The sequence below is a fragment of the Exserohilum turcica genome (genome assembly GCF_000359705.1).
Source record: "Exserohilum turcica Et28A unplaced genomic scaffold SETTUscaffold_7, whole genome shotgun sequence".
In the NCBI taxonomy this organism is placed as follows: Eukaryota; Fungi; Ascomycota; class Dothideomycetes; order Pleosporales; family Pleosporaceae; genus Exserohilum; species Exserohilum turcicum.
The window spans coordinates 507,837-535,806 of record NW_007360288.1 but is presented as its reverse complement, the minus strand read 5'-3'; the positions used below and the strand labels follow the sequence as shown (position 1 = coordinate 535,806).

At 54.8% G+C, this 27,970-nt stretch overlaps 10 protein-coding genes across 10 annotated transcripts; 5 read left to right on the top strand and 5 right to left on the bottom strand.

Moving 5' to 3' along the window:
- Positions 1 to 2,442: 2,442 nt before the first annotated feature.
- On the top strand, positions 2,443 to 4,246 carry SETTUDRAFT_34653 (uncharacterized protein; the record flags this gene model as incomplete). Its single annotated transcript, XM_008031907.1, has 4 exons — positions 2,443 to 2,534; positions 2,591 to 2,674; positions 2,739 to 2,901; positions 2,951 to 4,246. The coding sequence occupies 4 exons, from the start codon at positions 2,443 to 2,445 to the stop codon at positions 4,244 to 4,246; spliced, it is 1,635 nt and encodes a 544-aa protein (XP_008030098.1).
- A 1,644-nt stretch (positions 4,247 to 5,890) lies between these two features.
- SETTUDRAFT_156783 (uncharacterized protein) lies at positions 5,891 to 8,201 on the bottom strand (the record flags this gene model as incomplete). The annotated part of the gene is made up of 3 exons (XM_008032072.1): positions 5,891 to 6,136; positions 6,230 to 6,674; positions 6,793 to 8,201. The coding sequence occupies 3 exons, from the start codon at positions 8,199 to 8,201 to the stop codon at positions 5,891 to 5,893; spliced, it is 2,100 nt and encodes a 699-aa protein (XP_008030263.1).
- A 775-nt stretch (positions 8,202 to 8,976) lies between these two features.
- On the top strand, positions 8,977 to 9,858 carry SETTUDRAFT_165452 (uncharacterized protein). The gene is made up of 2 exons (XM_008032071.1): positions 8,977 to 9,288; positions 9,407 to 9,858. The coding sequence occupies exons 1-2, from the start codon at positions 9,085 to 9,087 to the stop codon at positions 9,557 to 9,559; spliced, it is 357 nt and encodes a 118-aa protein (XP_008030262.1). The 5' UTR covers positions 8,977 to 9,084; the 3' UTR covers positions 9,560 to 9,858.
- Positions 9,859 to 11,451: 1,593 nt separating this feature from the next.
- SETTUDRAFT_97780 (uncharacterized protein) lies at positions 11,452 to 15,306 on the bottom strand (the record flags this gene model as incomplete). Its single annotated transcript, XM_008032070.1, has 1 exon — positions 11,452 to 15,306. One exon carries the CDS (start codon positions 15,304 to 15,306, stop codon positions 11,452 to 11,454), a length of 3,855 nt encoding a protein of 1,284 aa, XP_008030261.1.
- A 304-nt stretch (positions 15,307 to 15,610) lies between these two features.
- On the top strand, positions 15,611 to 18,698 carry SETTUDRAFT_43868 (uncharacterized protein; the record flags this gene model as incomplete). Its single annotated transcript, XM_008031958.1, has 3 exons — positions 15,611 to 15,647; positions 16,842 to 17,094; positions 17,570 to 18,698. 3 exons carry the CDS (start codon positions 15,611 to 15,613, stop codon positions 18,696 to 18,698), a joined length of 1,419 nt encoding a protein of 472 aa, XP_008030149.1.
- Positions 18,699 to 19,184: 486 nt separating this feature from the next.
- Positions 19,185 to 19,909, bottom strand: SETTUDRAFT_34648 (uncharacterized protein; the record flags this gene model as incomplete). The annotated part of the gene is made up of 5 exons (XM_008031906.1): positions 19,185 to 19,326; positions 19,387 to 19,539; positions 19,599 to 19,663; positions 19,725 to 19,739; positions 19,907 to 19,909. 5 exons carry the CDS (start codon positions 19,907 to 19,909, stop codon positions 19,185 to 19,187), a joined length of 378 nt encoding a protein of 125 aa, XP_008030097.1.
- Positions 19,910 to 20,171: 262 nt separating this feature from the next.
- Positions 20,172 to 20,907, top strand: SETTUDRAFT_97831 (uncharacterized protein; the record flags this gene model as incomplete). Its single annotated transcript, XM_008032069.1, has 2 exons — positions 20,172 to 20,234; positions 20,296 to 20,907. 2 exons carry the CDS (start codon positions 20,172 to 20,174, stop codon positions 20,905 to 20,907), a joined length of 675 nt encoding a protein of 224 aa, XP_008030260.1.
- A 139-nt stretch (positions 20,908 to 21,046) lies between these two features.
- On the bottom strand, positions 21,047 to 21,997 carry SETTUDRAFT_98169 (uncharacterized protein; the record flags this gene model as incomplete). Its single annotated transcript, XM_008032068.1, has 1 exon — positions 21,047 to 21,997. One exon carries the CDS (start codon positions 21,995 to 21,997, stop codon positions 21,047 to 21,049), a length of 951 nt encoding a protein of 316 aa, XP_008030259.1.
- Positions 21,998 to 22,379: 382 nt separating this feature from the next.
- SETTUDRAFT_23137 (uncharacterized protein) lies at positions 22,380 to 24,776 on the top strand (the record flags this gene model as incomplete). Its single annotated transcript, XM_008031834.1, has 2 exons — positions 22,380 to 23,090; positions 23,139 to 24,776. 2 exons carry the CDS (start codon positions 22,380 to 22,382, stop codon positions 24,774 to 24,776), a joined length of 2,349 nt encoding a protein of 782 aa, XP_008030025.1.
- Positions 24,777 to 24,912: 136 nt separating this feature from the next.
- Positions 24,913 to 27,053, bottom strand: SETTUDRAFT_121891 (uncharacterized protein; the record flags this gene model as incomplete). The annotated part of the gene is made up of 3 exons (XM_008032067.1): positions 24,913 to 26,288; positions 26,347 to 26,662; positions 26,720 to 27,053. The coding sequence occupies 3 exons, from the start codon at positions 27,051 to 27,053 to the stop codon at positions 24,983 to 24,985; spliced, it is 1,956 nt and encodes a 651-aa protein (XP_008030258.1). The 3' UTR covers positions 24,913 to 24,982.
- Positions 27,054 to 27,970: the final 917 nt, after the last annotated feature.

The window sequence follows — 27,970 nt, the reverse complement described above, 5'->3', positions numbered from 1 at the left end:
ACATAATCATTTAGCCGCCTTGATCCTTGATGATAGAAAAGACGACTCTGGACTGGAGAGTGCCAAGGGCGGGGAAGAGAGTTGGTGTGTATGTATGTGAGTGCATCAATGCAATGGAATTCACCGGTGAGATGGTAGGGAGCAAGGAGAGAGGGGAGTGCGGAAGGGGGGATGATTGGCCATATCGGGAAGTTCCTGTCAGTGAGACGTAAAAATCGAGATTGGTGGGGAAAAGACGTCAGTCAAAGAGGGTTTTACAGTGTACAACTAGAGGACAGGCTGGGTTGCATTGACGGGATCCCAGTGTCGACAGAAGGGGGCTCAAACGGGCAACGTCGGAGGTTGAACCGCCGGCGAGATGTTAGTAGATGGCAAGCTGGTGTCGAGGGATTACAAATGAATCCAACATGGTGTATGGGGCCAAGCCGGAAATACACAGAGGTTGAAACGCGACTTTTTTTCTACTAGTGGAAGATATCGCGGCGTGAGACGCGATTGGTGGTGGGTCGAGAGACAGACCAAACGGTGCGGTGTCGATGGCTTGGCGTCGCGGAGGTGGCGCCTATCCGCCGTAGGAAGAGAGCAACGGTGCGTTCCGACGACTAGCACTCTCACAACTGTCTTGGAGATGGGGTCTGCGACAGAGTTGACACTAGACGTGGCATTGGGGCTTCCGAGGCCCCAGGGTTCGTGACATGATGGTGCAGCGTCAGCGGAGCGGCGATGGCGGCCGTGGAGCGGGCCCGAGGAGCTCGCGCTGGGCGGCCGTGGACAGCGTGTGGTCGTGTGCGGGGGATACCTCGCTTCTGTAGCGGACGGTAGGCTTGGGATCATGGGCTTGGGACCGTGGCAGTAGTGGTAGTGGTAGATCCGAGTTAAAGAGATCGCCATGGCCGGAAGCAGCAGTCGTCGAGGGAGCGGGCCGTCGCTAGTGGGCAGAGGGAAAATAGCCGAGCCAGGGGAGCGCGAGTCGCGGGCTAGCGCAGGCAGCGTGTTTGCATGGCTTGTCCTGCTCGAGGCAATCTGCAGCGCAGGCTAGTGGCGTCGCCTTCGTGGCGGTGTTGATGGCGAGCAGCAGAGGACAAGTGAGGGCGACTAGGTGGAGAGCAGATGAAGGTCAGGCAATGGCAGGGCTGCATAAATTGCCCTATGTGGCATGCGAAGCGATGGGCCGCGCTAGCAAAGCTCCACCACGTGGTGGCCGCCGGCAGAGGCACGGCACGGCACAGGCACAGGCACAGGCACAGGCACAGGCAGCGAGTGCGGGGACTGCCTCGAGACGCAGCCGTCGAGGGAGTAGTAGTAGTAGCAGTAGCAGTGTCGCTGGAGCAGCGTCTCAGGAACAGACAGGATGCCGGGTTGCTGGGAGGCGGGGTGCGGCCGCGTCAAGGCCGCTAGGCGTGGTTCGTATCTCCAATCTATGCGCGTGTGTGTAGGTGTAGTAGTGCCGTTCTGGACGTGGCTGAGGACGGCAATGGTGGAAGCGGCGCCATGCCCGATGCGGCGACGTGCAGAAATTGGGACACGACAACACAGCAGCCGACTGACAGCCAGCCAGCAGCAGCGCAGCGCAGCGAGCCCCCCCACGGTGGGCCGGCAAGGCGCATCAGCGACAATGGCATAGCAACGCGCGTGGGCCGGGCGCAGCAGCACAGCAGCAGCAGTCGATATTAGCGAATATACCACCGTCGACGTCGACAGACTTGAGACGCGGCGGCGCATGGCAGGCTTATTTTGGGCCAGGAACCTCATTTCCCGCGGCAGCGTTGGCCCAATCACACGGCGCCGCTCCGGGGCGGGCGCCGGGGGCAGGCAGGCACGGGCAGGCACAGGACAGGCACAGGCGCTCCTGTCCTTCCCTTTGCGCGTGTCGCAGCTTCCCCCAATCGATCGTGCCTTCCTTCTTCTACTTGCGTCCTACTACGTGTGCGGCCCTCGCAGCTTCCCTACCCACTACGCTCTTTTTTGCATGTTGCGAGCGCGCCTGCCGTTTTCCTTCTTAGGCCGCTCCACCCGACTCGCCCGGCCTCTCTTTTCTGCTCGTCCTGCTCTGCAAACAAACAATCCCGCCCACTCGCCCGCAATCTCCATGCCGCGAATCGCCTCGTGAACCTGCGCGTCTCTCCCCCCCCCCACGTCCACTCCCACTCCCACTCCCACTCCTCTACTCTGCTCTGCCTGCCTGCCTGCTCTGCTCCACCACGGCCCCGTCGTCGCCCTTCACCCGCCCACCGACCGCCCACGCTGCTGGCGCGCGCCGCTTGCCTTTGCCGTTCCCTCAGCATGCCCCCATGTCCGCCCTGCCACGATGCTCGCCATCCTGCACCCTCCGGAGATTGCTGTCGTCGATCAGCTGGTTCCCTCCCTCGCCAAAAGCAAGCCCGTCTAGTCACAAAACCTGCCGCCCTCCTCGTCGTCCTTGCCGCCTCACTGCCCGCGACCATGGCCCAGCAGAGCTGCATATCGCTCCAGGGCTCCACCGCCTGTCCGGCCTTTAGCTCGGCCGCCGTCGACACCAACCAGTCCGCCAACTTGTACGTCGAGCACCATGCACTGCCCCTACGCAGCCACCTGTACTGACGCCAAACAGTCCATTTCTCAAGTTTGTATCCAGTACCCAGACATTTGATCAAGGCCTGCGAAACTACATCCAGACTAGCTACGCACAGAGACAGTCAGTCCCGTCCAGCCACACCCTGCACCACTCATGGCTCGGCACACGACTAACACTACGCCAGATACCAAGACATATTAGGCTGTTCACGCGTCAACTTGACAAACACGACCAACCTCTATGCGCGCTATACAACAACCGTCCTGTGCAACGCCATTATCCAGTCGTCCAAGCAGTCATGTGGCCTCAGCGAACAAGCTGCAACGCCGCTCTGCGCCGGTGCCTGTGTACGTAGACGAGCGCCCCGTCTGAATCCCGCTGCTGACGTATCCCCAGGCCGACTTTGCCATCAGTGAACAAGTCATAGTTTCAAGCCCAGAACTATGCGGCCAACCAGGCGATAATGCAGTGCCCCAGATTCGCTCCGACTTTACCCGTTGCTCCAACCCGGGAAACGCACTCAGCAACAACTGCATCGAAGCTGTCAAGAACGAGCCGGACGAGTGTGGATATCAAAACAACGTCGAAGGACTGTGCCTTTTCTGCTCCGGAAGCACCGCAAACTCGACGGATTCCTGCTGTGTCAATGCCAATGTCGAAACCCGCTGCCAAGGCGTCAAACTGCCTACCACGATTTCCATGCCTCCCGTCTTCCCGTCGAGCACCTCGTCTGCCGTGCCAAGCTCTACCAGCGGAGCATCGTCTGGCGGACACAACGCCAAGAGCGGCCTCTCCAGTGGCGCCATTGCCGGCATTGTCATCGGATCTCTCATCGGCGCCGGTCTAGTAATTGCTGCAGTCATCTTCTGTTGCATGATGATGCGTAGAAAGAAATATACACAAGCCAACAGCGTTTTCAACACTCCATCACCATCGCGACGCCACTCTCCCAGAGGCAACAGCATACCGCCACCCATGTCTTTTGGCGGTGAGGTCAACGAGCCAGCCACCATTCTCCCAGGCTCGCGTGTTCAACGAATGTCGGCCTTGGAGGAAGCTCCTTCGGCCAACAACAGCGATAGGGGCGGCCGTCTGACTGCTTACGATGGATCTCACCTCGGCCCGTATGATTCACCAGAGTCGATACGAGGTGCTCTGGCCGGAGGACTCCCAAAGCGCCAGGGCTCGTTGTCTAGCCACTCGATGTTGGGATCAAGTTCTTCACCCCTTTCCGGCTCCGACCAAGCTCGCAACCTGTCGAGTCCAGACGGCATCGCTTCGGGCCAGTCGGAACAGCTACAATTCTTCAAGGACTACTATTCCCAAGACGACATTCACCCCAACGACACGGTTGCCACACTCTGGGCCTACCAACCCCGCGCCGGAGACGAATTTGAGCTGGAAAGAGGCGATATGCTCAAAGTTGTGGGCATCTGGGATGATGGCTGGGCCACGGGTGTGAGGCTTTCCGAGACAGCGGAGCAGTGGGAGGCACGGAAATCCGAACAACGCGACTCCGGTGTGAGCAACGCAAGCAGACATCATTCGCCGGTCGAATCCGACAGCGAGATCAAGGCCTTCCCCTTGGTTTGCGTGTGCTTGCCGCAGCACTGGCGAAAGACAATCGAGGGCGACAGCACGGGCATCGGAGGGCACCGCAGTCGAGGTGACCGAGGGCCTTCCAGCCCTTAGTGGAGCCTTGTGTGTGTGTCCGGTCTGCTAATCTTGCCTAGTCTCGTCTACGCCATGGCAGTCCCCGCCTTACATACGACTTGTCAAGGGCGAGAGCCGTGTCGCGTCCGCACCGTCATCCTTGGTGACACGACCGCTCCTCGCGAGGACAACGGATGTTCACTCCCTGGGCTCCAGCACGCTCATTGACCTTGTCCCCAAACCGTAATGCCGCCACGATAACGTTTTTTCACGCGCTGTTTCCGTTCCGCTTTTCCGCTCATGATCCCATGGTCATGGGCCCTCTTCATCCCGCCGGGATCCTCTTCTCGTGGCTTGCTTTTGGCGTCCCTGGACCCTCTGGACCCACTAAGCCATCGCCCTCCTCCGTCACGGCCATACCATACCATTTCCTTTTTTTTTCTTTCTCTTTGTTTCTGATGATCTTGATCAAGAGATAGAGGCTGTCTTCGCGTCTAGTGTCTAATCCACTCGTTAATACCCAACCCGCCATCTGACGTGGCCGCGCACTCCTGGGGGCCACCTCGGCCGCCATCATCATCACCACCACTGCCGATTCTCGTAAATCACACACCATCGACTACCCAAGGGCTATCTCTCAGTTGATTTACATTTCTCCCTACGTTCTATACCCCCACCGTATGTTTACATGCGATGAATCCCCCTTTTTTTCCTTCTCTTTATTCTGCTTCTCACTGGCTGTCGCAGAGAGTACCAGTGCTGCAAGCAAAACCATTGTACATAGGACATTTTTGCTTCGTAGCAGCTGCACTCGAGGATCAAAAAGAACACGAGGTTTAATGCGCTGTTATTGTCTTGATATATATATTTTTTTGTGTGTATGAGATATCCCACTTGTCTGGATACTTGAGGCTGAAAGATTGTTGTTTTGCTGGATCAAGTTGGCTGTTTTTTTTTCTGTTCTGTTTTGTAGGCCGGGGCCGAGGGTATGTTTTGTTTTTGTATGTTTTGTTGTTGTGTTGGTGTGAGGAGAGAAGAAGATGAATAAGAAGAGGTAGAATAGAGGGAGTGAGAGAAAAAGGGAGAGCAGTGCGTGTGCTGAGATTGTTGTTGATTGTTGATTACGTCTTTTGGATAGCCGGGGGGGGCGTGCTGGGGCAATGGACACATTTGGACCTGAAGACTTTGTTGTTGCTCGTGGTATTATCATTACTGACATGACACGATAGCACACCTTTGCACGGATGTGATTAACATGGTGTGCTAGGAAGAAGAAGAAGAAGCAGAAGACATGTCAATTATTTCATTGATTTATATTTATCCATTGATTAATCTCATCATTCAATCGAGTATCGTCGCTTTCTCATGTCCCTGTCAGCTTCAAACGTTCTTCCCCTCGTCATGTTGTAAATCCCATGTATATATATATATATATATAGTTATATGAAGTAAGAAAAGAAACGAAATATTTTCTCTTTCGAAGCACAGCTCCACTCTCCTTGTCCTCGCCACATGTTTCACACTAACTTCTATTTTGATATTCATGAGGAGGAATGTAATCTTCTTTATCCAATGCTCTGCCTCCATCCTTACTTGCATGAATCAATCTCTCGCTACAGCACATACACAACTCATAAAATGGGGGTCGTGTACATATGCATATATACATTCTTGTCGTTAGGTTTACTTGGTCATAGCACGGCTACCCTTTCTCCTGCCCCCGCGGCCCAAGCCGCCATCCTCATTCCTCTTGTGCCAGTCGTCGATTTCGCGGCGCACGCTCTCGCGGTAGAGCTTGTACTCGTCGCTTGTCTCGACGAGGAGCTGTGGACAGTGGCCGGAGCGGCGGAGATGGCGCTTGAGATTCTCCCAGCGACAGTCGGGTTTGAAGGTGCAGTTGGGCTGGGGGCAGCGGTAGGGACGCAGAGTCTGTATCTTCTGTTAGCTTGTCTTTTTTTTGGGGTCTGGATGGGGTATGTTGCAGTGTTGGAGTCGGGGAATAGGAGGATGAGCTCAGCTTACCTGATGTGTTCGTTCGTGCTTACTCAGGTTACTTGAATCCGCGCATGTGAACTCGCAGAAGCGGCACTTGTGCGGCTTCTTACCCTCGTGAAGAGCGCTAATGTGTGTCTGTAGCTGTGTGTGTGTCGTGGTTGTGTATCCGCAGCGATCACATACATAGGGTCGCTCGCCCGTGTGCGTCCTCTCGTGATTGTCTTTGGCTTGATTGGTAGCAAAAGTTTTGTCACAACCTTCGTAGCTGCAGGCATAAGGGCGGTAACCGGCGTGGCCAAGGAGGTGGCGTGAGAGCTTGGAGCGCTGCTTGAAGTCTTTGGTGCAGGCCTCGCAGTCTTCCCATTGACAGAAGCAGTGTGCGCAGTTGTCCACGTGAGCGGTCTTGATGTGCTTGTGCAGCGCCTCTGGAGTCTCGAAAGATGCGAGACATAGAAGTCCCGGACCATGTTGCCTAGGGTACTGTCAATATGTGTTGTGTTCTGAATGGTCAGGTGATTCGAAAGAGACTCGCAAGGCAGCGTGATTCCCCAGATACAATGCAAAACTTGTGATTGTTCAGTCTCACTTACCATTTACACACACAGGTTTGTGCACCTCCTGAACCACTGGGCAGGGTACTTGAGCCAGAAGAGATTGCGGCGTTTGGGCGCAAGATGTCATTCTGAACGGCAGAAGCCAGGAAATTGAGCTTGTTGGTACTGCCAAACGCGCTTGCTGGTTGATAGACATTCGGGAACGCAGACTCCGTCAGCATCCATGAGTGGTCGTGAAAGCCCATCATAGGGTCTTCAAGGCTGAAGGGATTCGCTGAATGTATTGAGTTCCGGTCGGCGGAGACGGGGCTAGTGGGCAGGCTCGAGTTGAACCCAAAGTTCATAAAGGTGTTGGCTAGCCCATTTCCCTGTGCTATTGAAGAGCCCCACATGTCCAACTGCTGTTGCGATGCAGACGGGGCGTGGCCGCATGCTCGGCGGGCCCCGTGACAACACGAGTTGTCAATGTGACAGTGGTCGCCGGCGACATTTAGGAAGCAGTGCGGGGAATAAGTTGCTTTGCTAGGCCCCGGTGATTGTTCAGTGGTGAATACACTGTCCAATGAAGTGTAGTTGCTGTGCGACGGTGCTGGTGTCGCGGCGCTCGACGCCGTCGTCGTGATGTCGTCGGCTGGGTGGTACCCGTGAGTCTGAGAGAAACAGGGATACGTCTCAAAGGATGAAAGGTTGCCCTGGTGTCCATGAAAGCCGTCTTGAAAGTGACACGGCGCATCGTCGTAGCAGTATATTGTACCAGCCGGTGTAGGGGCGGTGTGGGCCAAGTGACATTCGTTGTTCGGGTCACCCAAAGGACAAGGCTGAGCGTTACACTTCTGGCAGAAGCATGGCCGGTCTGGACAGGCGATCTTGGTACACTCGAGGTCTACGCAGTTGTCGGTGCAATGTTCGTTTTTCTGGGTGCATCGAGGGTCAAAGCAGGCGTCGTCTTCAGCGCAATCGTCGGCAGGGCAAGGCACTGAGCAATCCGGGTGCGAAGATGGCTCCAAGTGACACTCCTGGCAGAACTTTTCAAAAGAGTCGTCGGGAAAGGGACAGTCTGGCTCGGTGCCCTGGTGAGACTCTGTGGTAGGATGATGAAATTCGCCAACCTTATCGGCCGAAGCCTGGCGTTTAGTCGGACGCACATGGTACGCTTCTGGGCAGTTTTCAGGGCACCTATTGCAACACAGCTGGGGATCAAGAAGGTACTCTTGCGAGCTCGGACCGGAGGATTGGGCAGATTCTGGGGCGGCGTCTCGCAGCTCATCGGCATCCCGCTTTGTGCCCGCGGCGACTGGGGTGGGAAACATGGATTCGGTGGCGCGGAGGTGGTCGTCGTCGCCAAAGGCCGAATCGCGATCGCAGTCTACGCAGTTGTTAGCCATGTTGGAGGAGTCCCGGTTCGTCTGGCGGAGGGGCAGAGTCGCAGGGCTGTCGGTCGGCATTATGGCAGTGTTCCAGGACAGGCCATCTAGGTGCTCAAGTCGGACAAATGAATTTGCAACATCGGGGCCGCAGACAAGTGAAGGGGGGTTTTTGGGTACGTACGTGCGCGTGGCCCCGTCATCCAGTAGAGTCTCTGGCGACCCGCACCTCGACTCTGAGAAGTTTGAAAACTTGGAGGATGCATAGCGCTCGAGGAAGGCGGAATGAATGCGGGCTAGCGCCTCACGACCAGCCCACCTATCACGTGTGGGCGATGGGCTTAGTTGTGTGTGTCGTCATTGGCCGCGCCCTCGAAACCAAGACGTCTGATCTGACTTGGGCCTGGGCAGCGCACCATGGCCTTGCTCTTGGTATACACTGCATGGATGCATGCATCTATTTGCACTCGACGACTTGCTGGCCCGTCTTTCGTCCAAGCGTATCAAGGCCACCGGGCCAGTGGCTCATTGCGGCGACTGGGCACTCCATGTTAGCCTGCCCTACTGTACGTCTTTAGCGTGCCCCCCACTCCCGTGCCATACCTCAGTCTGCTGCTCTTGCTATAGCATCATGCTCTGCGCGTCCGGTGTCGCCATGCGCTGGCCAAGGCTGATGGAGACGGGGGGATTGGCAGGACGAGAGACTCGACGTGCTTGCGGGAGCACGCCAACAAGCCTGAAGGGGCCTGGGTAAGCCGGCGATCCGAGAGACAGGTACTTGGCATCCAATCCCGCGCGCCGCAACTGATTAATGCGCCTTACCCCCCCGCGCCTGCGAGGCTGACATCTCCGCAACCTTCCCTGGACGACTGCAGAATACTGCCCTCGACAACCCGCGGCTCCTCTAGCTGCCCGCTGCCCGCCGTCTCCCTTTGCCAATACAGCTCCCCCTCGCGCATTACACATGGGCAACCTCTGTGGGAAACAGTCCAAAGACAACTTTGAAGGACAAGGGCGCACCCTCGGCTCTGCCCCAGAGCCCGCAACAAGAGCATCTGTACCCAGCAATGCCACCGCTCCCAAGCCAAAGGTCGGAGGACCGCCGCGCACCCTGGGCGACAGCAACCGAGTAGACGACCCCAAAGCCGCCGCCGCCGCTGCAGCCGAGGTACGTGATACCGCATTTACTATCCAATGCGAGGGAAAGCAAACCGGGACGCGCGCGCCATGCTACCCGGACAGACAGACTCCACAGCTCCGTCCACGTACACAGCTAACATGCCCAGGCCCGCGCCAACAAATCCTCCTCAGGCGACCTCCAAAAGAAACTCGACGCGCAGAAACGCCAAACAAACAACCAGACGCTCCAACAAGCCGCCGCCGAGAACCGCCTCGCCCGCGAAGCAGACCAAGCCACCGAGACGAGAAACTACAACTAGCTCCCTTGCAAGCGCGTGTACACAACTACGAGGCGAGGGAATTTCATTGATCGCGACACCAGAAAGAGCACGCGAGTAGGCGCATACTTGTATATACAGGCATTGGAACCACCACCACCATCACATACCCACCCTTTACGAGTGATGATTCCGGGAGTCGCTTTTTTTTTCTTTCTTGGGGTTCAGAGGCGATTGAAGCATTTAGCATTGTTCGCATGACCTAGGGCGTTTTTGGGAGACGGGTTGAGAGGCGGACGAGAAGGAGGGTTTTCTCACTTTGTTGTGTTGGCTATGCAGGATTTCTACCATGGCTTTTTTTTTAAGTTCTTGGTCGCAAGAAAGGGGAGAGAAAGAGAGAAAGAGTATGTATGTGTGTGTGGGTGGGTGAGAGAGAGAGAGAGAGAGAGAGAGAAGGATAGAATACATCAACCATTTTATATTCTCCATATAGATCATGCTATAGAGTCTCCACATTCCATCCCGTCCCATCCTTCTGTTTCCCTCGCCATACATGCATACAACTCACTTCATACCATGACCAATCCCAGAGCAAACAACACTGCCCACTTTATTGTCATGCCATATTCCGATTTCTCCTTCTTTCTTCTTTCTTCTTCTTCTTCTTCTTCTTCTTGTACCAACCACCTACCCTCCCCCTTCCACACAAGTACACTAAATAACCATCGTGTACGCATCACAACAAGACGATTCTAATGTCCCAAATCCAACAATTTTCCATCCACTCCACCTTGTAATACCATGTAGAAGAAACACAGATGCAGAAAGAAAGAAAGAAAGAGGAAGACACATATGAAGAGAGGAGAGATGGTATAAAAAACCCCCAAAGGGTATATTTACATACATACATACATACATACAAGTCCGGGATTTGAACCAAACCACCATACACATACAGTACATGTAAGTAACCATAATGCCAGTATCGATGCAAGAGCTCCGCACCAGAGTACACACCATCACCGCCAGACGTATCCCATGCACTCAATGACCGTGTATAAAACGATGTAGATGCTGATGCTGAGACTGATGCTGAGACTGAGACTGCTCATTACAAGAACTCCCCATCCATCATCCTCATCAATGAACCAACCAATCAACCAATCAATCCAAGCCCGTTACCAGCCCACCATCCCATGCATCCGTCATCGTCGTCGTAATCGTCATCGTAGTCATCGCCCATTACGACCTAGACACGGAAGCCCGAAACCCCTAAAAAAAAAGGGACAAGAAAAACCCAACCCAACCCAACCCAACCAACTAACCAACCAACCAAACAAACCGATCAAAACCATCCAGCTCTGGATTTCTGTTTTTTTCTCTCTTTCTAGCGGATTGGCAAGGGGGATATATATATCGATCTTTCGCATTCGCAGACGTACAAAATCAAAAAAAGTTATAGCCAAAAGACAATGGAGATTGAGAACGAGAACGAGAGAACCCCGGATATGCAGGCAACGCCGTCGCTAGAGTAAATAAGAAAAGGAAAAAAACATTGAAAATCTAAGTAAAAGCGACATTTAAAAGAAGAGAGAAAGAAAGAAAGGAAGGAAGGAAGGAAGGAAGGAAAAAAAAAACGCACATCCCCCAAGACGAATGAATTGGTATTAGGAGAGATTGCCCAGCCACAAGCTACAAGCGTGCATCCATGCATGCATAGAAGACAATAAGTAGTAGCGCGGGGGCTTATTTTTTTTAGTTGAAGAAAAAAAACCCCCCCCTCTCACCCTTGGTTCTTTCTTCTTCACTCTTCCTTCTTTCTTCTGCTTTGTGTTCGGCCGTCCAGGGAAAATAAAGTGTAAAAAAAAATTGTATATGATTGAAACGCCCAGAAGGCGATGTTTCGAAGAAGTGAAAGATCATGAGGATGCCGTTTAGGCAACAACCTCGGGTACAGCTGCACGACCACCACCGACAAGCTCGAGGATCTTGCCGGCCACGGCAGCAGGGTAGCCGCGAGACAGGCCCTCGTTGACGACAGTCATAGCGGCTGAACGGTCCTCGACGGCCATGTAAGCACGCGTCATGGCTTCGTACGTGCTGGGCTCGCGCTTGCTCTCGGGTACCGAGTCGTAGATAGCCTTGGCCTTTTCAATGTCATGTGCAAGCGCCCAGCCGTGAATCAGGGAGTTGGCAATGTAAGGGGTCATCTCGACACCACGGGCGCGCATGTCAACCAGAACAGACTCGGTGTCGGCAATCTGGTGGTTGGCGACCATGGCCTCGAACAGCGCCTGGTAAAGACAGGCCTGGGGAGGCATGCGATTGTCGACGAGAACGGTGTCAAAGAGTTGGCGAGCACCTTCCATGTCGTGCATCACGCAGCCCTTGGCGTGGATCAATGAAGAGTAGTGGACAGCTTCAGGGACGGCACCAGCAGTGCGAACCTGCTCGAGTACCTTCTCTGCAGCCTCCATGTCAACAGGCTCAAGCGTGGCGTAGGTGTCGATCAGTAGCTTGTAGGTGTGTGTAGTAGGCTCGATGCGCTTAGCACGCATGCGCTCGTAGTAGCTGAGAACCTTGCTGCGGTCACGCTTGGTCGTCAGGAAGAACTGCATCATGCTGTGGTAGGGAGCAGGGCGAGGCTTGTAGTTGGGCATGCTCTCCATCTCCTCGAACAGCTCCTCGGCGAACTTCTCGTCACTGACACGGCAAAGAGCATTGACAATGGTGCCGTAGGTAACAGAGGTAGGACGGATACCAAGGTTGCGCATCTCGGAGAAGTAGAAGAGACAGTCGTCAATACGGCGAGCCTTTCCAAGCTTGCCGATGAGAGCGTTGTAAAGGAAGGACGAAGGCTCAACACCCTCAGCCTTGGCACGAAGGAAGATTTTGACAGCCTCGGTAGCCTCGTCAAAGGTCTTGGTAGACTCCTTGAGGGTGGTGATGTAGAGACCAAAAGTGTTGGCGGTAGGAGCGGCACCCATCTCAAGGAGGTCCTGGTGATACCTTCCAGCGAGATCACGCTGGTTGCAGGTAAGGCAAGCAGCGACCATTGCATCCAGAATGGTAACCCATCCGTATCGAACAATGCGGTACTGAGGCAGCAGAGGAACATCCTGCTTCGCGAGGTTCAGGATGTCGTGAGCCAGGTTCAAACGGTCCTCCTTGGCTGCGGCAGTGATGAGCTTGGCATAGGTAAAGAATCGAGGGTGGCGACCAGCCCGACGCATGTTCCTAAACTTCATCAAAGCCTCGTTGAGGTGGGTGGATGACCGTCCATGAGTCTTCTCGAGCAGTTCGGTGATGGCGACAGATCCCTTGTTGTCCGTCGACGCAGCGTATGGGTCGTACTGGTCCTCAAAGGTGGGGGCTGCTGGAGTGGCGGGCGCTTGGACGGGGTAGGCGGCGAACGGGGCGGGAGAGTACAGCGACTCTGGAGCTGGGTGCTTGTAGGCATACCAGCGGTGCTGAAGATCGCCTCGGTCGAGCTTGGTAAGCACCTGCTCGACAAGGCCAGACGTCGTCTTGTTGACTGGGGTGCCGCTTGCAGTGATGACCTCGAGAAGATGGGCGAACCGTGCAGCGTGAGCAACATCAACCTCAGCCTCTTGAAGGAGGATGCCGGATTGGACCTGCATCAGGAGCGTGATGTCGTCGAAGTTGAGTTGAACAACGGCCTCAGGTCCCATTCCAGCAAGTAGGTGGTGAGCAACTGGGGTGACTAGGCCGCCGTTTTCAATCATCGTCCACATCAGTTCCATGCTAGCCCGCGGCGGAAGGAAGATGCCACGCTTCATCATGAACTGACCCATAACCTCGATAGCTTCATCAACTTGCTCTACGATCTCCATCTTGGCTTGAGTAGAGCCAGACTGAGAGTCCCGTATGCGAGCAAACATTTGACGACCCTGACGAAGACCGCGTTCCGCATGCCCACTGCCAATCAGCGCAATGCTGTGCATGGCAGTGGGCTCGATGAAATCGGGCTTCGTAGGCGACAGCTCGAGCATCCTCCAAAAGACCTCGGCTGCTTCAATGTTTCCAGTGCGAATGTGCATGGCTCCCATGGCCATGGCCGGCCGAGAGAGGTCAACCTCAGCCGGCAGGTCATCGAAAGCCTGAGTAGCGACCTCGACGGCGTCGCGGTCGGCAGCCTTGATGCAGATGGCAGCCATGGCGATTTGGCGGGCCTGCGGGCTGAGATACTCGGTGGCATGCACGTAGGCTTCCTCGAAAGAACCATTCTTCAGCCACTCCGGAAGGAAGGCCTTGAGGCCTACAATGTCGCGAACCGAAGTAACATCTTCAGGCGCAGTGAGTCCGCTTTCGATCTTTGCCACAAACTTCTGAGCGCCCTCCAGACGATCGCAGACCGTGTAAGCCTTGACAAGGGCGGCGTACACGTCGTTGTCTTTCCGAGAAATCTCAATCTCGCCATTGTCGTTTGAGATTGCGAGCGTCTTGTATTCGTCGTAGCACTCAACCGCGCTCCTCAAGTCGCCCGACTTGCCGAAAGCGTGGATCATGGGGACGAACATGTCAGCAGCCGGAGTTACACCTCGCGATTCCATGTGCGAGTAGATTCGCACCATGTCCTCTACGCGGTCGCCCTCCGCACAAGCAGTGACAAGTAGTCGGTAAGTCTTCTCAGCAAATGTGCGGCTAACTTCGCTGCTAACGGCCGCATCAAAAAGTCTCACAGCGACTGACAGCGATCCATCTTCAGCCAGGATGGCATAGTCAGTCTCGTGCGACTGGAGCATGAATCTTCCCTCCTCTTCCATTCCACCGTACCGCAGTCGCCTGTCTTCAAAGCTCTGCCTCAAAGACACAACTTCCAAGGATCTGATGGAAAGGAGCTCGAGGAGCGTGGTGTACGTGGCAGTGTCGGGAGCCACGCGTCGACGAAGCATATCCGAGTATACATCCAGCGCCTTGGGAACAACCTGGTGCTGGGCCCGAGGAAGGTGTATCGCTGCGGACAGAAGAGCGTTGTATGCAGTGGCCGATGGCTGGACCTCTGAACGAAGCATAGCCTCGAAGACGGCAGGGACTTCGGCATAGTTGTGATTGACGACCAGCTTCTGCAGCTGTACCGTGTACTCATCATGTGCTTCGATTGGGCTGGTGGCGACTGTTGAATCCGCATGGCTGAAGGTTGTCGAAATTACTAGAGTGTCCGAGACAGTGGCAGGCGACTCTGATCGGGCCTCCTGGACGGAAGAAACCTCCTCGTCGACGGCCTTGTGCTTGGCCACCTCTTGTGCAATGGCCTCGTCTACTTGGGCCAACGCAATCTTCTCCGCCTCTTCACCACCGACAGCCTTCTTGAAATCCTCTACCTGACTAGTACTGTACGCGCGACTGACGGAGCCACGAGCAGGAGCCGGGACCAGGTCTGCCGTCTCTTCAATCGCAACGCTACTCTCCTTGATCTCGGCAGCATTCTTGGCGCTTGCCGGATCCCATTCGATGAGCTTGCGGAACTGGAATTGCGACCATTCCTTGTCGTCGGTTCGCTGGTGCTTTTGCCATGCAGTGTAGTAGGCAGCTAAGCCCGAGTCTTGGTGGTCTGGTTGTCCAACAGCGAGCGCCTTGAGGGCACTCGTCGTGGACGAAGTCGAAGCAAAAGCATGTTGGTTTTTGAGGCCTTTGCGGAAGCGGTCGTGCTGGAGCGAGGCAAGAGGATTGTTCTGGCTAACACCAGCAACTACTGACTGAGCATAACCGTGAGTGAAGCCTTTGGCAAGACTCTGGCGCGCGAGGTGAAAGCTCTTAAAGACCATTTAGGAATTGGAGGAGCCCTTCAGATGGGAAGGGTGAGACTGAAAGATGGTCAGCACGAGACGTGGGCGGGGCGTGTGTGCGCCTGATAATCAAGTTGGCTCGGAGACGGGGCTCGGAGTTAGGCCGGCGCGTTTTCAAGATGGAGATTTTTTTTCTGTGTGTGTGTGTGTGTGTGTTTAGGCAGCAGAATTATGACTCTGGCGCCGCAGCCCGGGGGCGATTGGCGTTGCCGTGCAGCGATGATGAAGACGAGTTACGTACTATTCTCGAGATCCCTACGCGACGGTGCAGGTTCATTTGACGATGGCCGTCAAACAAACGCGCTTTTCGGGTGTAAGGAGTACGTGCGTTGATTGTGGGGAAAAACGAAGGTTTTGGGAAAACCTATGCGCGCGCACAATTGTCTTGGGGAGAGCCGTCGCACCGGAATATAAAGATACGAAGGAAGGGGGTGGGGACGGAGGAGAGGAGAAAAAAAGCGTACGGCGCGCTGTGGCCTGGAGACAGACAATTTACCAGCCACGAAGGCAAGATTTTTTTTTCCAGCAGAGTATTAGCGGGAGCCAGAAAGGAAGCTTCGAGCGCAAACCAAGGTGGAAGTCGTCATGGAAAGAATTAGGACCGATGGCGATGGCCGCTAGGGTTGCCGAAAAATTATCGCATGTCGCGCTGGGCCGCGTCGAGAGTAGCGCGTGGCCATGCCCAGGCCGGACGACGTGGCCTCGCGGGGAGAGAAACATGTTTCCGGGCCAATGGGAGCGGCCCGCCGCCTTTTGCCCGGCGCGCGCCCTGTCGGCGCCGGGCAGCTTCTGGCTCCGCCGCCGTCGATGAGTCAAGCCGAACGACGAGAACAGCACCAAGACGGCGGGCTGCACCCCACACACGATGCGAGCTGCAGGTCATGAGCGTGGGCATGAGCATGGCGAGCTTCAGTGCGCCGCCGCCGCCGCCGCCTCCGATCGCAGCGCCTGTGTCCAAGGGAGGATGAATCGTGTGTGTGTGTGTGTGTGTGTGTGTGGCTATGCGCCAGCACCAGTGTTACTATGGCTGCATGGCTGCATGGATGGGAGTGCGCGCACGTGACCAGCAGCCATCACCATCGTGACAACGGCGCACACTAGCCGCATCCAGCTCGAGCGCGTCGCTGCAGAAAAAAATACAGCGAGCCATATGGTACACTAACACACTACGTACATGTATGTGTGTGTATGTGTGTGTGCACGAGAATGGGTGGCATCAGGCGTGACCCACTGCGCGGTGCATTTTGCTGTGCTGTTTTGGCAATTCACCCATCACACACACACCCCGCCAGCTCGCGCGTCAGCCACTAGCCAACCATCCCAGCCCAGCCCAGCCAACCAGCCAGCCAGCCTCAGGCTCTAAACACACTGCCTGCCGCCGATATCTTTGCCGCAGCCCGACCCTCTTGCGAAGCCGACTAATCTGCTTTGCCGCTCCTCCCCCTACCACACACACACGCCCACCACCCAGCCGCTCCACTTTGCAGCCATGTCCTCGTCACACGCCCCCTTAGCCCCCACGGCCGTGTCTTGTCCGGCCAAAGTGCTCGTTGCCGGTGGCTATCTCGTGCTCGACCGCGACTACACGGGCCTGGTCTTCGGCCTCGACGCCAGAATCCACACCGTCGTCGCCCCCGTCAAGACCAGGTCCGGCGTCACCATCAATGGCATCCTCGTCACCAGCCCCCAGTTCCGCGAGGCCATCTGGGAATATGGCTACAGGCTGCAGGAGAAGAGTGGCGGCATGGCCATCACACAGCTGAGCATGTAAGTTATTGTATATTACTTTGTTTTTGTTTCCTCCAGTCTATCCAAGTGTTCATTATTTTTCTTTCCCTTTGCTCGATATTGATTGCGTGTGTGTGTGTGTGTGTTGTGTGTGCGTGTTTTTTCTTCTTTTCTTTTTGGTATTGCATTCTCACCTCCCCAAGCCTCATGTCATATCTCTACTCAATCGGGTAATGCACTTGTCAAACGTCACCCAATCACGTACTGCACCAGCGGCTGTCAGAAGGGGCGGTGAACGTCTTCAGGGTTTACCTGCAGCATTACACAACATTTTCGTCTCAACAAGGTTCCTCTAGGCCTCCGTTCGGGTGCCGTCGCTATCCTGTGTCGAGGCCCTGCTTGCTCGCAGTCACATGACCAGGGGTGCTTGGTCCGGTCTATGAGCATCACAGTCACCCGTCGTTGTCACTTTGTAGCCTGCAACCCCGAAGACAACATGACTAACGCCACGCAGCGGCCACGAGCAATCCATTGCCCACTCCCGCAACCCCTTTATAGAAACCGCCCTTACCTATGCCCTGACCTACATCCAAACCCTCCTCCCCGACACCCTCATCCAACCCTCCAGCATCCGCATCCTGGCCGACCAAGCCTACTACTCTAACCCCGGCACGCCCCGCAGCTCAAACATCATCGCAGAGCCGCACAAGACGTCGCGCTTCCAGGACTTCAATGTCACTCTCAAGGAAGCGCACAAGACCGGCCTGGGCAGCAGTGCCGCCCTCGTCACCAGCTTCACAGCCGCGGTGCTGGAATTCTACCTGCCCAAGAGCCTTTTCGACATGAGCACCGAAAAGGGGCAAATGATTCTGCACAACCTCGCGCAAGCAAGCCATTCGTATGCCCAGGGCAAAGTCGGCTCCGGCTTCGACATTGCCAGCGCCGTGTTTGGCTCCTGTCTGTACAAGCGCTTCTCGCCCTCGCTGCTCAGCAGCCTCCCGCAGCCCGGCAGTCCCGGTTTCGCCACTCAGCTGCGGTCGCTGATCGAGGGCCCCGCCTGGGACACGGAGATCAAGAAGGCCCCCATCAAGATGCCCAGGGGCCTCCGCCTCGTCATGTGCGACGTCGACTGCGGGAGCGAGACGCCCGGCATGGTGAAGAAGGTGCTCGCGTGGCGGGCAGACAAGGCCGAAGAAGCGAATCAAATCTGGAACGAATTGCAGGCTGGAAACGACGCGCTGGCTGCAGAGCTTACGCGCCTCGCGACCGACGACCAAGGCGATGATTATTCCAAGTACGACGCCCTGCGACAGATTATCTCCAAGAATCGCGCTTTGATTCGTGCCATGGGCGAAAAGTCGGGTGTGCCAATTGAGCCGCCTCAGCAAACCCGTCTGCTCGACTACTGTTCAAACCTCAAGGGCGTCATTGGCGGCGTGGTACCTGGCGCCGGCGGCTTCGATGCCATTGTCCTGCTTGTGCAAGACAGCGAAGACATTGCCGAAGCACTCAAGACATCCTTGGCGCAGTACAATGACCCAGAAGCGACCGGCAAGGTGGGTGTCATAGGCGTCAGAGAAGAAATGGTAGGCGTCAAAGCCGAAGACCTAAGCCTCTACAAGGAGTGGGAGGAGTTGAGCTAAAATTTCTGTAATGCGACGACGTTGAGAGTAAATACGCACCAAGACTTGCAAGCCCTGATTCAACATTAGCGCAAAACCCTGTCCCGTATACCAATGCTAGTCAATCCTTGCATCTACGGCCCCGCTATCTTTTGGCGTGCGCGAAACCCTTTCTCAAGACTGTACCCGCTACACGCCTGCGGCAGCCCTACAACACAACACATGGGTACGGGACATGGAATTCTATGGTCAAACTCCCTTCACAAATCATGAGGTATCATTTCCGTGCTTGTCTGAACTTTTTATTCATAGATCTTGACATGGACGCCAACCCATTTCCGTTAAAGATCGCCATGTCCGTCCACTCCCATCTGCTACGCCACCTTCCTCGCTCCTCTGGAGTGTGGTACTACGAGTACACGGGTGAGTCGCTAGCTGGAAAAGCCCCGGCAATGCAATGCTTCATGAGATAAACGAAGAAAGAGAAACACCTTGGCCAAAGCGCGCTTATGCCTTGACGGCGTACTTTCGCTGGGGGAAGTGTGTTTGCTTCTTCTTCTGCTTCTCCGTGACGAGCGAAGCCTCGTGCTTGGTGAGTCTTCGGCGGATGGCGCGGGTCTGCTTGGGGCGGAGGTCAAGAGGAGTGTACCTAACCAGGGTTAGCTACACGCGTGGACACCGTTTTTTTTCTTTGCTGGCCTAGACGCACTTCTTGCCCTTGTAGAAAAGCCTGAGCTGAGCCCTCTGGTTGGCGTTGATGACAGTGAGGACCTTGGCGATACCCTTGCGGACGTCATGAATGCGGGTGAGCTTGGTGTTGGAACCTCCGGTGACCTTGGCGGTCCTGAGCTGGATCAACTCCCTTCACTTCCTGTCAGCATTCCAATTCGCCTTCGCGTGCTCGGTTCCTGGGCGACGTACGACTTGAGGTCGGCGAGCTGGCCGGCGAGCTCATCCTTGGACTTGTTCCACAGCTGGGCGGTCTTCTGCAGCGGGTGTGAGTACGAGGCTGGAGGCAGGCATTTGCGCGAGCGAAGGTTTACGTACGACCTTGGGGGCAGACTGCGAGCACTCAGTTAGCATTTGTTCGCATCATCATGCAATCTTCAATCTTTGCGCAGGCACCACTAGCAGAGGCTGCAACTGCCCAGTCCCTCCAATGCGGGCGTGTCCCGCCCTGCGCAGCGCAATCCCCCTCCCAAAAAACAACATTGAGATCATAGACGTACCATTTTGACTGTGTGTTAGTAGGACCGGGTGATGTGGATAGGGTCTCGCGTGTCGTCTGCGATGAACTTTTGGTGTTGTTCGAAATCGAGTGTGTCGGCCGGAGCCTCGCTAAACATTTCGCCGATTACCAATGGGAACTAGCGGCTTGGCTGTGCATTGCGTAGCCTGCGCCGGGCCAGGTGCGACGCTCACGTTGCCAGAACTCAAGACTGATTGCTGCCGCCTGTTTTACCTGGAGAGAGGAGAGAAAACGCAACCTTCGACATGTCTTCTACTGGGGGAGGATGGGCACAACTGCGCCAGCAAGCGCGCACTCTGGAACAACAAGTAGGCTTCACTCACTGCTGCGGAGGACTTGGCTTGCATAGTTGCTAACGAAGCATGGCAGACTGAGACGCTATTCCACACATATTCACAGTTTGGATCAACGCCGAACATACCTGCGAAACCATCAGAGGAAGAGCTGCGGGTAGAAACCAGGCTGCATGATATTCTGGAGCAGCGGGAAGCGCTTGTCGCTCAGCTATCGCGGCTACTCGACTCTGAATCCACACATGGCTCCTCGGCCGTGAAGCAAAATAACCTTGCTAGGCATCGCGAGGTGCTCTCGGATCACCGGCGCGAACTCGCGCGTCTCAAATCTTCTCTCAACGACGCCCGCAACCGAGCCAACCTCCTCTCGAACGTACGATCGGACATTGACGCCTATCGTTCAGCCAACCAAGCCGAGGCCGACTACATGCTTGACGAGCGGAACCGCATCGAGAACTCGCACAACGTAGCCGACTCAGTCCTCAGCCAGGCATACGCCGTGCAGGAGAACTTTGCTATCCAGAGGGAAACACTAGCAAACATCAACCGGAGGATAGTGGGCGCTGCAAGTCAGGTACCCGGAATCAACAGCTTGATGGGAAGGATCGGCTCTAAGAAGAGAAGAGACGGTATCATACTGGCAAGCTTCATCGCGTTTTGTTTCTTGATGCTGTTATGGTTCAGGTAATGATTTGGGTTCCAACATCTTCATATACGGCGTTGAGCGGGCGGGATATCCTCATGACCTTGTTTGGGTCTGTTGCAGACAAGACGACGTCGTCGTCATGATGTACAAGTATGTTACAATGCTTTTTCCGGTCGAAGCGCTATTGCGCCTCGGCAACCATCTTGGCGAATCCTCTGTTCATGTCCTCCATCTCGGTGCCCTCTGCATTTCCGCTCCCTGCCCACCGAATCTTGCAGTTTTGGTCCACAAGATAGACGTACCCGACTCTGCCATTCAACAAGCCGATTGTCTCTCGAATCCGCTCACTAACGCCTTTCCTGACGATGAAGTAATTGCCCCACTCCTCTTTTGGTTTGGAGGCCCTCAATCGCCACTGGAAAAGCGCAATGATCCATGCCTTCATGCTGTTCTCCTCGATGTTGATATCCACCATCTGCGCTACCCCGGGGTGTTGTGAAAGCATATTGTGTAGATCGGTATTGCTCTTTTTGCTGGTGAATGTCTCCACCTGGCCTAGACCCCACTGCGAGCTATACACATTCACTACACTGACCTTGCCCGCCAAGACATTGGTCGTATCTTTGTCTTTGCCCTCCAGCGTATCTCCGTGGAGATTTGGAAAATACAATGCTGCCTCTTTCTTGAAGATCCTAGGGTTGGCCATAAACGTCTTGCCTGACCTGTATTTGCGGATATGCTTGAAGTCGCGAAAATAGTTTGTACCCCACTTCTCTACCAGATCCTTGCGCTTCTCAAGGTTTCGCTGCGACATTGTCATGCCAGAATAGTCTTTTTTGATCTTGGGTATGCTGGCATTTTCGCCTGGCTGCGGGGCAGACTTGAAGCCGATGGGTCGACCGAGGGGCTTTGGAACAAATACATCCTCGTCTTTGGGGTCGGGTGTGGGCGTGGACTCAGTCGTCTTTGGATCTGTGGCTGGCCGGCGGAGAGTTTGGGCAGAAATGAAGGTCCGAGCAAATGATTGCTGTGCAATTGACCCGGTCGCAAGTCGTGTCTGGCATCTCAGGCATACTGAATGCCTATAGAGCAATGTGTGCTGCAGCGGCGCCGCTATTCGTGGCTGTAACATTGTGGATGTCGAGCAATTCAATGTCCCGCCAAACTCGAGAAATGATGAAAGCGAGCTCTGATCTAGTGCGAAAACGGACATAGTGACACGTGCTTTCGCGTCAGCCGACAACCTTGTACGCGCCGGCTGCCTGGGTGATGTTGCACGGCGCCTTCACCGATCCACTCTCAGTTCCCTTTCACCAACAGTCCCAGCGCAGTATATAGTTATGAAGTTCTCGAGTTTTTGGTGCTCGGAGCGCAACCTACCGGACATTCGACACCCGCAACCCACCAACGGTTGAGATAATTTGGACTTTTGATATTGGTTCAACATAGTTCAGCCTCCGCAACAGTTAAGCTCGCATTTGCTCTATTTTTGGCTTGCCAGCCTTTGGCCTACCATGTCAGATCCCGAGCTCGCAGCTAAAGAAGCCTACTTCCAGGCACATGCCCTATTGGATCTCTCAGATGATGAATCAGATGCCCCAAATGAAAGCGTACGCAATCTTGAACGTGCGCTGGAAGATTCGAAACCCAAATCACCACCCCCGCTGCTGAAGCACACGAGTAGTTTTCTTGGACCAACCCCTAAAGAGAGACAAATCGAATTCGAGGGGCACACAAAGAAACGGCGAGTTTCTGAGCGACAACTGACACAAAAGGCGACTCGATCATTGACGGCGCCTGAACCAGAGCCCTCGGAGAGCCTCCAAACTACCAGACCACCGAATGGCGCTGTTGCAAGGACAAATAGCAGCAAAAGTCGAATGAAGAGAACTATATCCCTGACCCAACTACTTGGCAAGGAAGATACACTGTTTTACAAGCGGGTAGGGGCCATTCCTCGCGAGCTCAGACACGGGAAAAATGCGAAGCCTGCCAACAACATCAAGCTGGAACCTGAACATAAACAGTTGCTCAAGGACAAAATAATCTACTTCTACCCAAACGACGATATCTCCATGGCGCGGCGACGACGCATACATAAAGTAATCCAACTTGGTGCTGCTTGGGCAAACGTATGGAGTGACAGTGTCACACATATCATGTTGGATGATGACACGTACACATGTTCTCAGTTGATGCGGCATTTGAGTAAGCCGATACCTACTGTATGTGTATGTCTGGTTTCATAATCTGGTGAGCTAACCGTCATCCAGAACGTCGTTTTGGTCAAATTTGATCCATACGTACCGCAATGCATCATGCGCGGAGAGCTCTTGGATCCTGGTGCTTCCTACTTCATTGTGAAGGGTGACGACAGGATAAACAAAGTTGCCCAAACCCCAGAGCCTGCTCTTGCAGCCACTCCGGTGCAGAGTTCGCCACATATAAGACCCTCGAAAAGACAAATGGTTACTCGGGGATCACAGAAGACCGACTCGTATGCCACGGAAGAAAGCGTGCCGTCCACCCATCCGGTGATAGATGCAGCACCTTCCAGTCCTCTTGAAGATATTGTAGAGGATAGCTTCATTATGCCTTCTGCAGGAGATAATAGAATTCCGGAACCGCAAACTACAGATCATTTCGGCGATGCTCTTTCTCAAGCTATCCAAGAGACTAGAGCTCTCGCGCATCTGCCTCTCGATGACGATGACGATGGCGATGCAGAAACGCCCGAGTCAAGCGATGTGGAAAGTGTGAAGGAGGTGGATAACGTCGAAGAATCATTGATAATGGATCCGAGGCTACTCGCGCAGCACAATATTGTCTCGAAAGCATCGGCTTTACGCAACAAGAAGCCCCTCAACATGAACGCCTTCCAATGCATGAACCCAAGCATCAGTGGCAATACTTCACATAACCCAAACGCCCGAACGATTCAGATTTTAGACGAGATGTGCAAGCACTACGATAGAATGCAAGACCAATGGCGAACCATGAGCTACCGCAAGTGCATTGCCACGCTGAAGAAACAAAACGTCAAGATCACCACTGCAAAACAAGCCGCAGGGCTACCTTTTATTGGCCCCCGCCTTGCTGCCAAAATCGAGGAGATTGTGCTTACAGATCGTCTTCGCAGACTCGACAGTACACGCACCGAGCCTCTAGACGTAGTCCTACATCTCTTTACAGGCGTCTACGGCGCCGGACTCGTCCAAGCCAACAAATGGATGCAAGCCGGGTACCGCACACTCGAAGATGTCAAGGCCAAGGCCAAACTCTCAGAAAGCCAAAGACTCGGTATTGAGCACTACGCCGACTTCAACTCGCGCATTCCACGCGCCGAAGTCGAAGCCCACGCCGCCATTGTCGCCGCCGCACTCCAGAAGATCGACCCGAAATTCAGCACTACGATAATGGGCAGTTACCGGCGCGGCGCACAGGATTCAGGCGACATCGACTTGATCCTGACACGGCCCAACACGTCACTCAGTGCCATGCGCACTGTAGTCTTCGAAGTGCTGATCCCGCACCTGTACGAACTCGACTTCCTCAAAGCCTCGCTAGCCACACGGCGCAGCAACGACTCGAGCGGCTCGAAATGGCTCGGCGCCTCGTGTCTGCCTGGCTCGAGTGTGTGGCGCCGAATCGATTTCCTGCTGGTCCCCGAAGACGAAATGGGTGCCGCGCTGCTGTATTTCACCGGCAACGACATTTTCAATCGCAGCATGAGGCTGCTGGCGCGCACGAAGGGTATGCGGTTGAACCAGAAGGGGCTGTACACGGATGTGCAGAGGGGTCGGCGCGCTGAGAAGCTGAATGAGGGTGTGTTGGTTGAGGGTCGGTGTGAGAAGCGCATCTTCGACATCCTCGGGGTGCCGTGGAAGGAGCCGCATGAGCGTGCTTGCTAGACGGGTGAATGCATGTACTGGGGAAGGATAATAGGAGTTGTCGATTGGAGGGCTTGGATTGATACTACGAGGAATGACAGTGTGTGCTTGGCCTAATTAAGACAGAATACGAATATAAACATATTTCACAGGGCTGAAAAGCGAAAGTAAAAACTGTTATACAGAATCTAATACACCGACTCGACTCGAGCCGTCAAACCCGCATTTCACGCTTCCACAGACTCCGTCCTCTCCATCTCTTGCTGCTGCAAATCCACATCCAACGCCTTCTTACTCTCGGCTATCCTCCCCGTACACAGCGCCAGCAAATAAACACCATACATGACGCTGCCCTTGCGCTCTTCGCGCTGCACCTTTCCGCCTGCCGTCCTCTTCTCCTTCCGCCCAATCCACACGTTGCCGAGGAACAAAGAGGCGAGAATCGAGAGGCCCATGAAGGGCAGCACGGAAACCAGGGCCCACATGATTGCGGTTGCAGCCGCATCCTGGACTTGAGTTTTGACTGCTGCAGGCAAGCTGTCGAGCAGCTCGACAGACGGGATTTCCGTGGAGGAAGAGACGGGGATGCTGCCGTGGGTACTGATGATGCGAGATAGCAGTGTGGAAAGCTTGTTGGAAAAGACACTGCCCATCATGGATATCCCGACTGTCTGGCCGAGAGGCAGCATGAAGCCTAGCAGCGACTGGATGCTAGTGACGCGCGTGGACCAGATGCCTGCTGCGTGCAGCGTAGACGGCATAAAGCGGAGTCCTGTGCCTGCGCCCGTGACGGCGACAAACACCTTGACGAGCACGGTGTGGCGAATGGAAATCGAGTACGTGAGCACCGCGAGCCCCACGCCTTCAACGACAGATCCGAGTATCAGCGGGAACACGGTTTGGCCGGGCCAGAAGTTGCACATGGTGACTGCCGAGTAGACGCCTACGCCCAGCCCGGGCGTGTAGAATAGAAGCTGCAGCCCGGCTTTGCTGGGCGAGTAGCCCTCTGCGAGCTGCCAGTAGTACGAGAGGAAGTAGAAGGCGGCGACGAGGCTGATTCCCGCGGCGAAATTCATAGCCATGAGGAGGGAAGTGTCTTTTTTGCGGAAGAGCACAGAAGGGATCATGGGGATTTGGCGGGGAAACAGGCGTGCGGCGGCGCGGCCGGGCCCAAGCAGGTACTCGTAGATGAAGAAGAGGATGCAGAGGATGCCGCCGACGGTGAAGGGGGCAATCACGCCGGGAGACGACCATGCATATTGGCTGCCGCCCCATTGCATGGCAAGGATGATGCAGCCCACGCCAAAAATGAACATGGTGGCGCCGGGCCAGTCGATGATGGCAAGGCCTGAGATGTAACCTAGGCGGCGGGAGCTGTGTTTTTTGGTGGCAGTACGGCCTTGGACGAGTTCCTTGCGCATGAGGAGAGCAATGGCGAGCATGGCTAGCACCGAGACGCCGACTGGAAGCACGAAGATGTAGCGCCAGCCTGCGTCTGCAAGGGAGCCTCCGATGACTGGTCCTACTGCGTAACTGATTGCAAAGATTAGCCTGTATCTTCCAAGGTAGGGGCGGCGTGGGAAGAACATACCTGCACCCGCTGATCAGCGACAAGATCGAGTTGCTGCTCGCATTGTTGGCAAGCGATGTGCCGTCGGATAGGATGATGCGGCTCAAGCTCATGATGCCCGCAGCGCCCAAGCCCTGCAGTGCCCGTCCTACAAGCAGCATGGTCCATGACTGAGCAGACACGCACAGTACGCTGCCGACCATGATCCAAAACATCTCGAACTGGAGAGCAAAGTGTCGGCCGTAGATATCTGCCAGTTGGCCCGAGATGGGGATGAAGGCTGTAAACGTCAGAGTGTAGGCGGCTACGATCCAGTTGAAGCCTCCTGATAGTTGGTCTGGAGACACGCGTTAGTCTTTGGGCGGTCATCGTGTATCACAAAGGGTAGGTATACCAAAATGAGATGATATCAGTGGAATAGCAGGGGCGACAATGGTGACATCCATGGCAGCCAGAAAGTTTGGCAGTACGAGTCCTAGCAGCAGCTTCCAGTGTCGAATCTTGTTTCGCCGCTCTTCAGCCTTTTGCCGTGCTGCCTCTTCCGGGGTAAGAAAGTTGACATGGCTTCCTGTTGATTCTGGGACAGATGTGCCATTGTGCTCGTTCACAGCACTTTGTACTGATATGTGTTCGGGTACTAGATGGGAATCGTCGGTGGTGGGAATGCCCTTTTGAGCCTGGCGTTCATTGCGCTTTCTTTGGACATATTTGTACAGTAGTATCGCCATGGCAAATGATATATGAGAAAAGCCTCAATGGAGACGGTGGTGATGATAACACATGCTGGCATGCCGCAATGTTTAATACTGTGTACGCTGAACTTGTGGAATACTTTCCCGGCAAGCCACTTCCCTTGCAAGGCATCATTGTGGCTGTGGCAGTGATCAAGGTACGCGTATCGACAGGGCTGAAGTGCCGAATGTAAAAGTTATGCTCTGTTTATCCTAAAGACTCGTAAATATTTCGGCCTTGCTCCGTTATGACCGTTGGATGCCTTATCTCGTATGGCTATACCTATTTGAGCCAGCTGGACGAGCCAATCGCATCGATGACTGGTGCTGGCATTTTGACCGGTTCGAAATTGTCTGGTTGCGATTGGTGAAGTTTACAGCCACACTGGGGCACATGAGACGTCCAGAAGTTCATCCTGGCGTCGTTTTCCGGATTAGTGTGCTCTATAGGGGGGGCTGAAGCATGTCCAAGCATCGTCAAGCAACACCAAGCCCTTTCTGACGTTGCACCACTCAAAACGCTCCTTTACATTAGTCTTATCTTTCAGCTGTGGTGTGAGAAATGCTACTAAACTGGCCGGAATTTTGAGGCTAGGCTGTACGCACGTCGTGCTGTGGTGGCGGTGCATCCACGACGCAAAGCTAATCAAGCTAGGACTGGAGATGTTGGAGCGCAAGTAGAGGTGGACACCTTTCTTCACATGATAAGCTCGTGTATCCTTTCAAGATTGGTGGTGAGGTTTCCCTCTAATTGCTGAGTCGGTGCCGTCCATAGCAGTTGATTGGAGGATTCCTGTTTGGTACCCAGGCAATCCGGAAGTTGTCTGCACAACTAAAAAATCTTAAGACGTAGGTAAACGACCGAGGAGGTGGCGCGGCATTCTGAGTCTGTATTAGCATTGTGAGTAGGAATA

Bases quoted from the DNA above. Each gene is read 5' to 3' on its own strand.
- SETTUDRAFT_165452 (XM_008032071.1), top strand. From the start codon at position 9,085: ATGGGCAACCTCTGTGGGAAACAGTCCAAAGACAACTTTGAAGGACAA. The intron at 9,289-9,406 runs GTACGTGATACC...TAACATGCCCAG, and splicing joins CCGCCGCCGCTGCAGCCGAG to GCCCGCGCCAACAAATCCTC.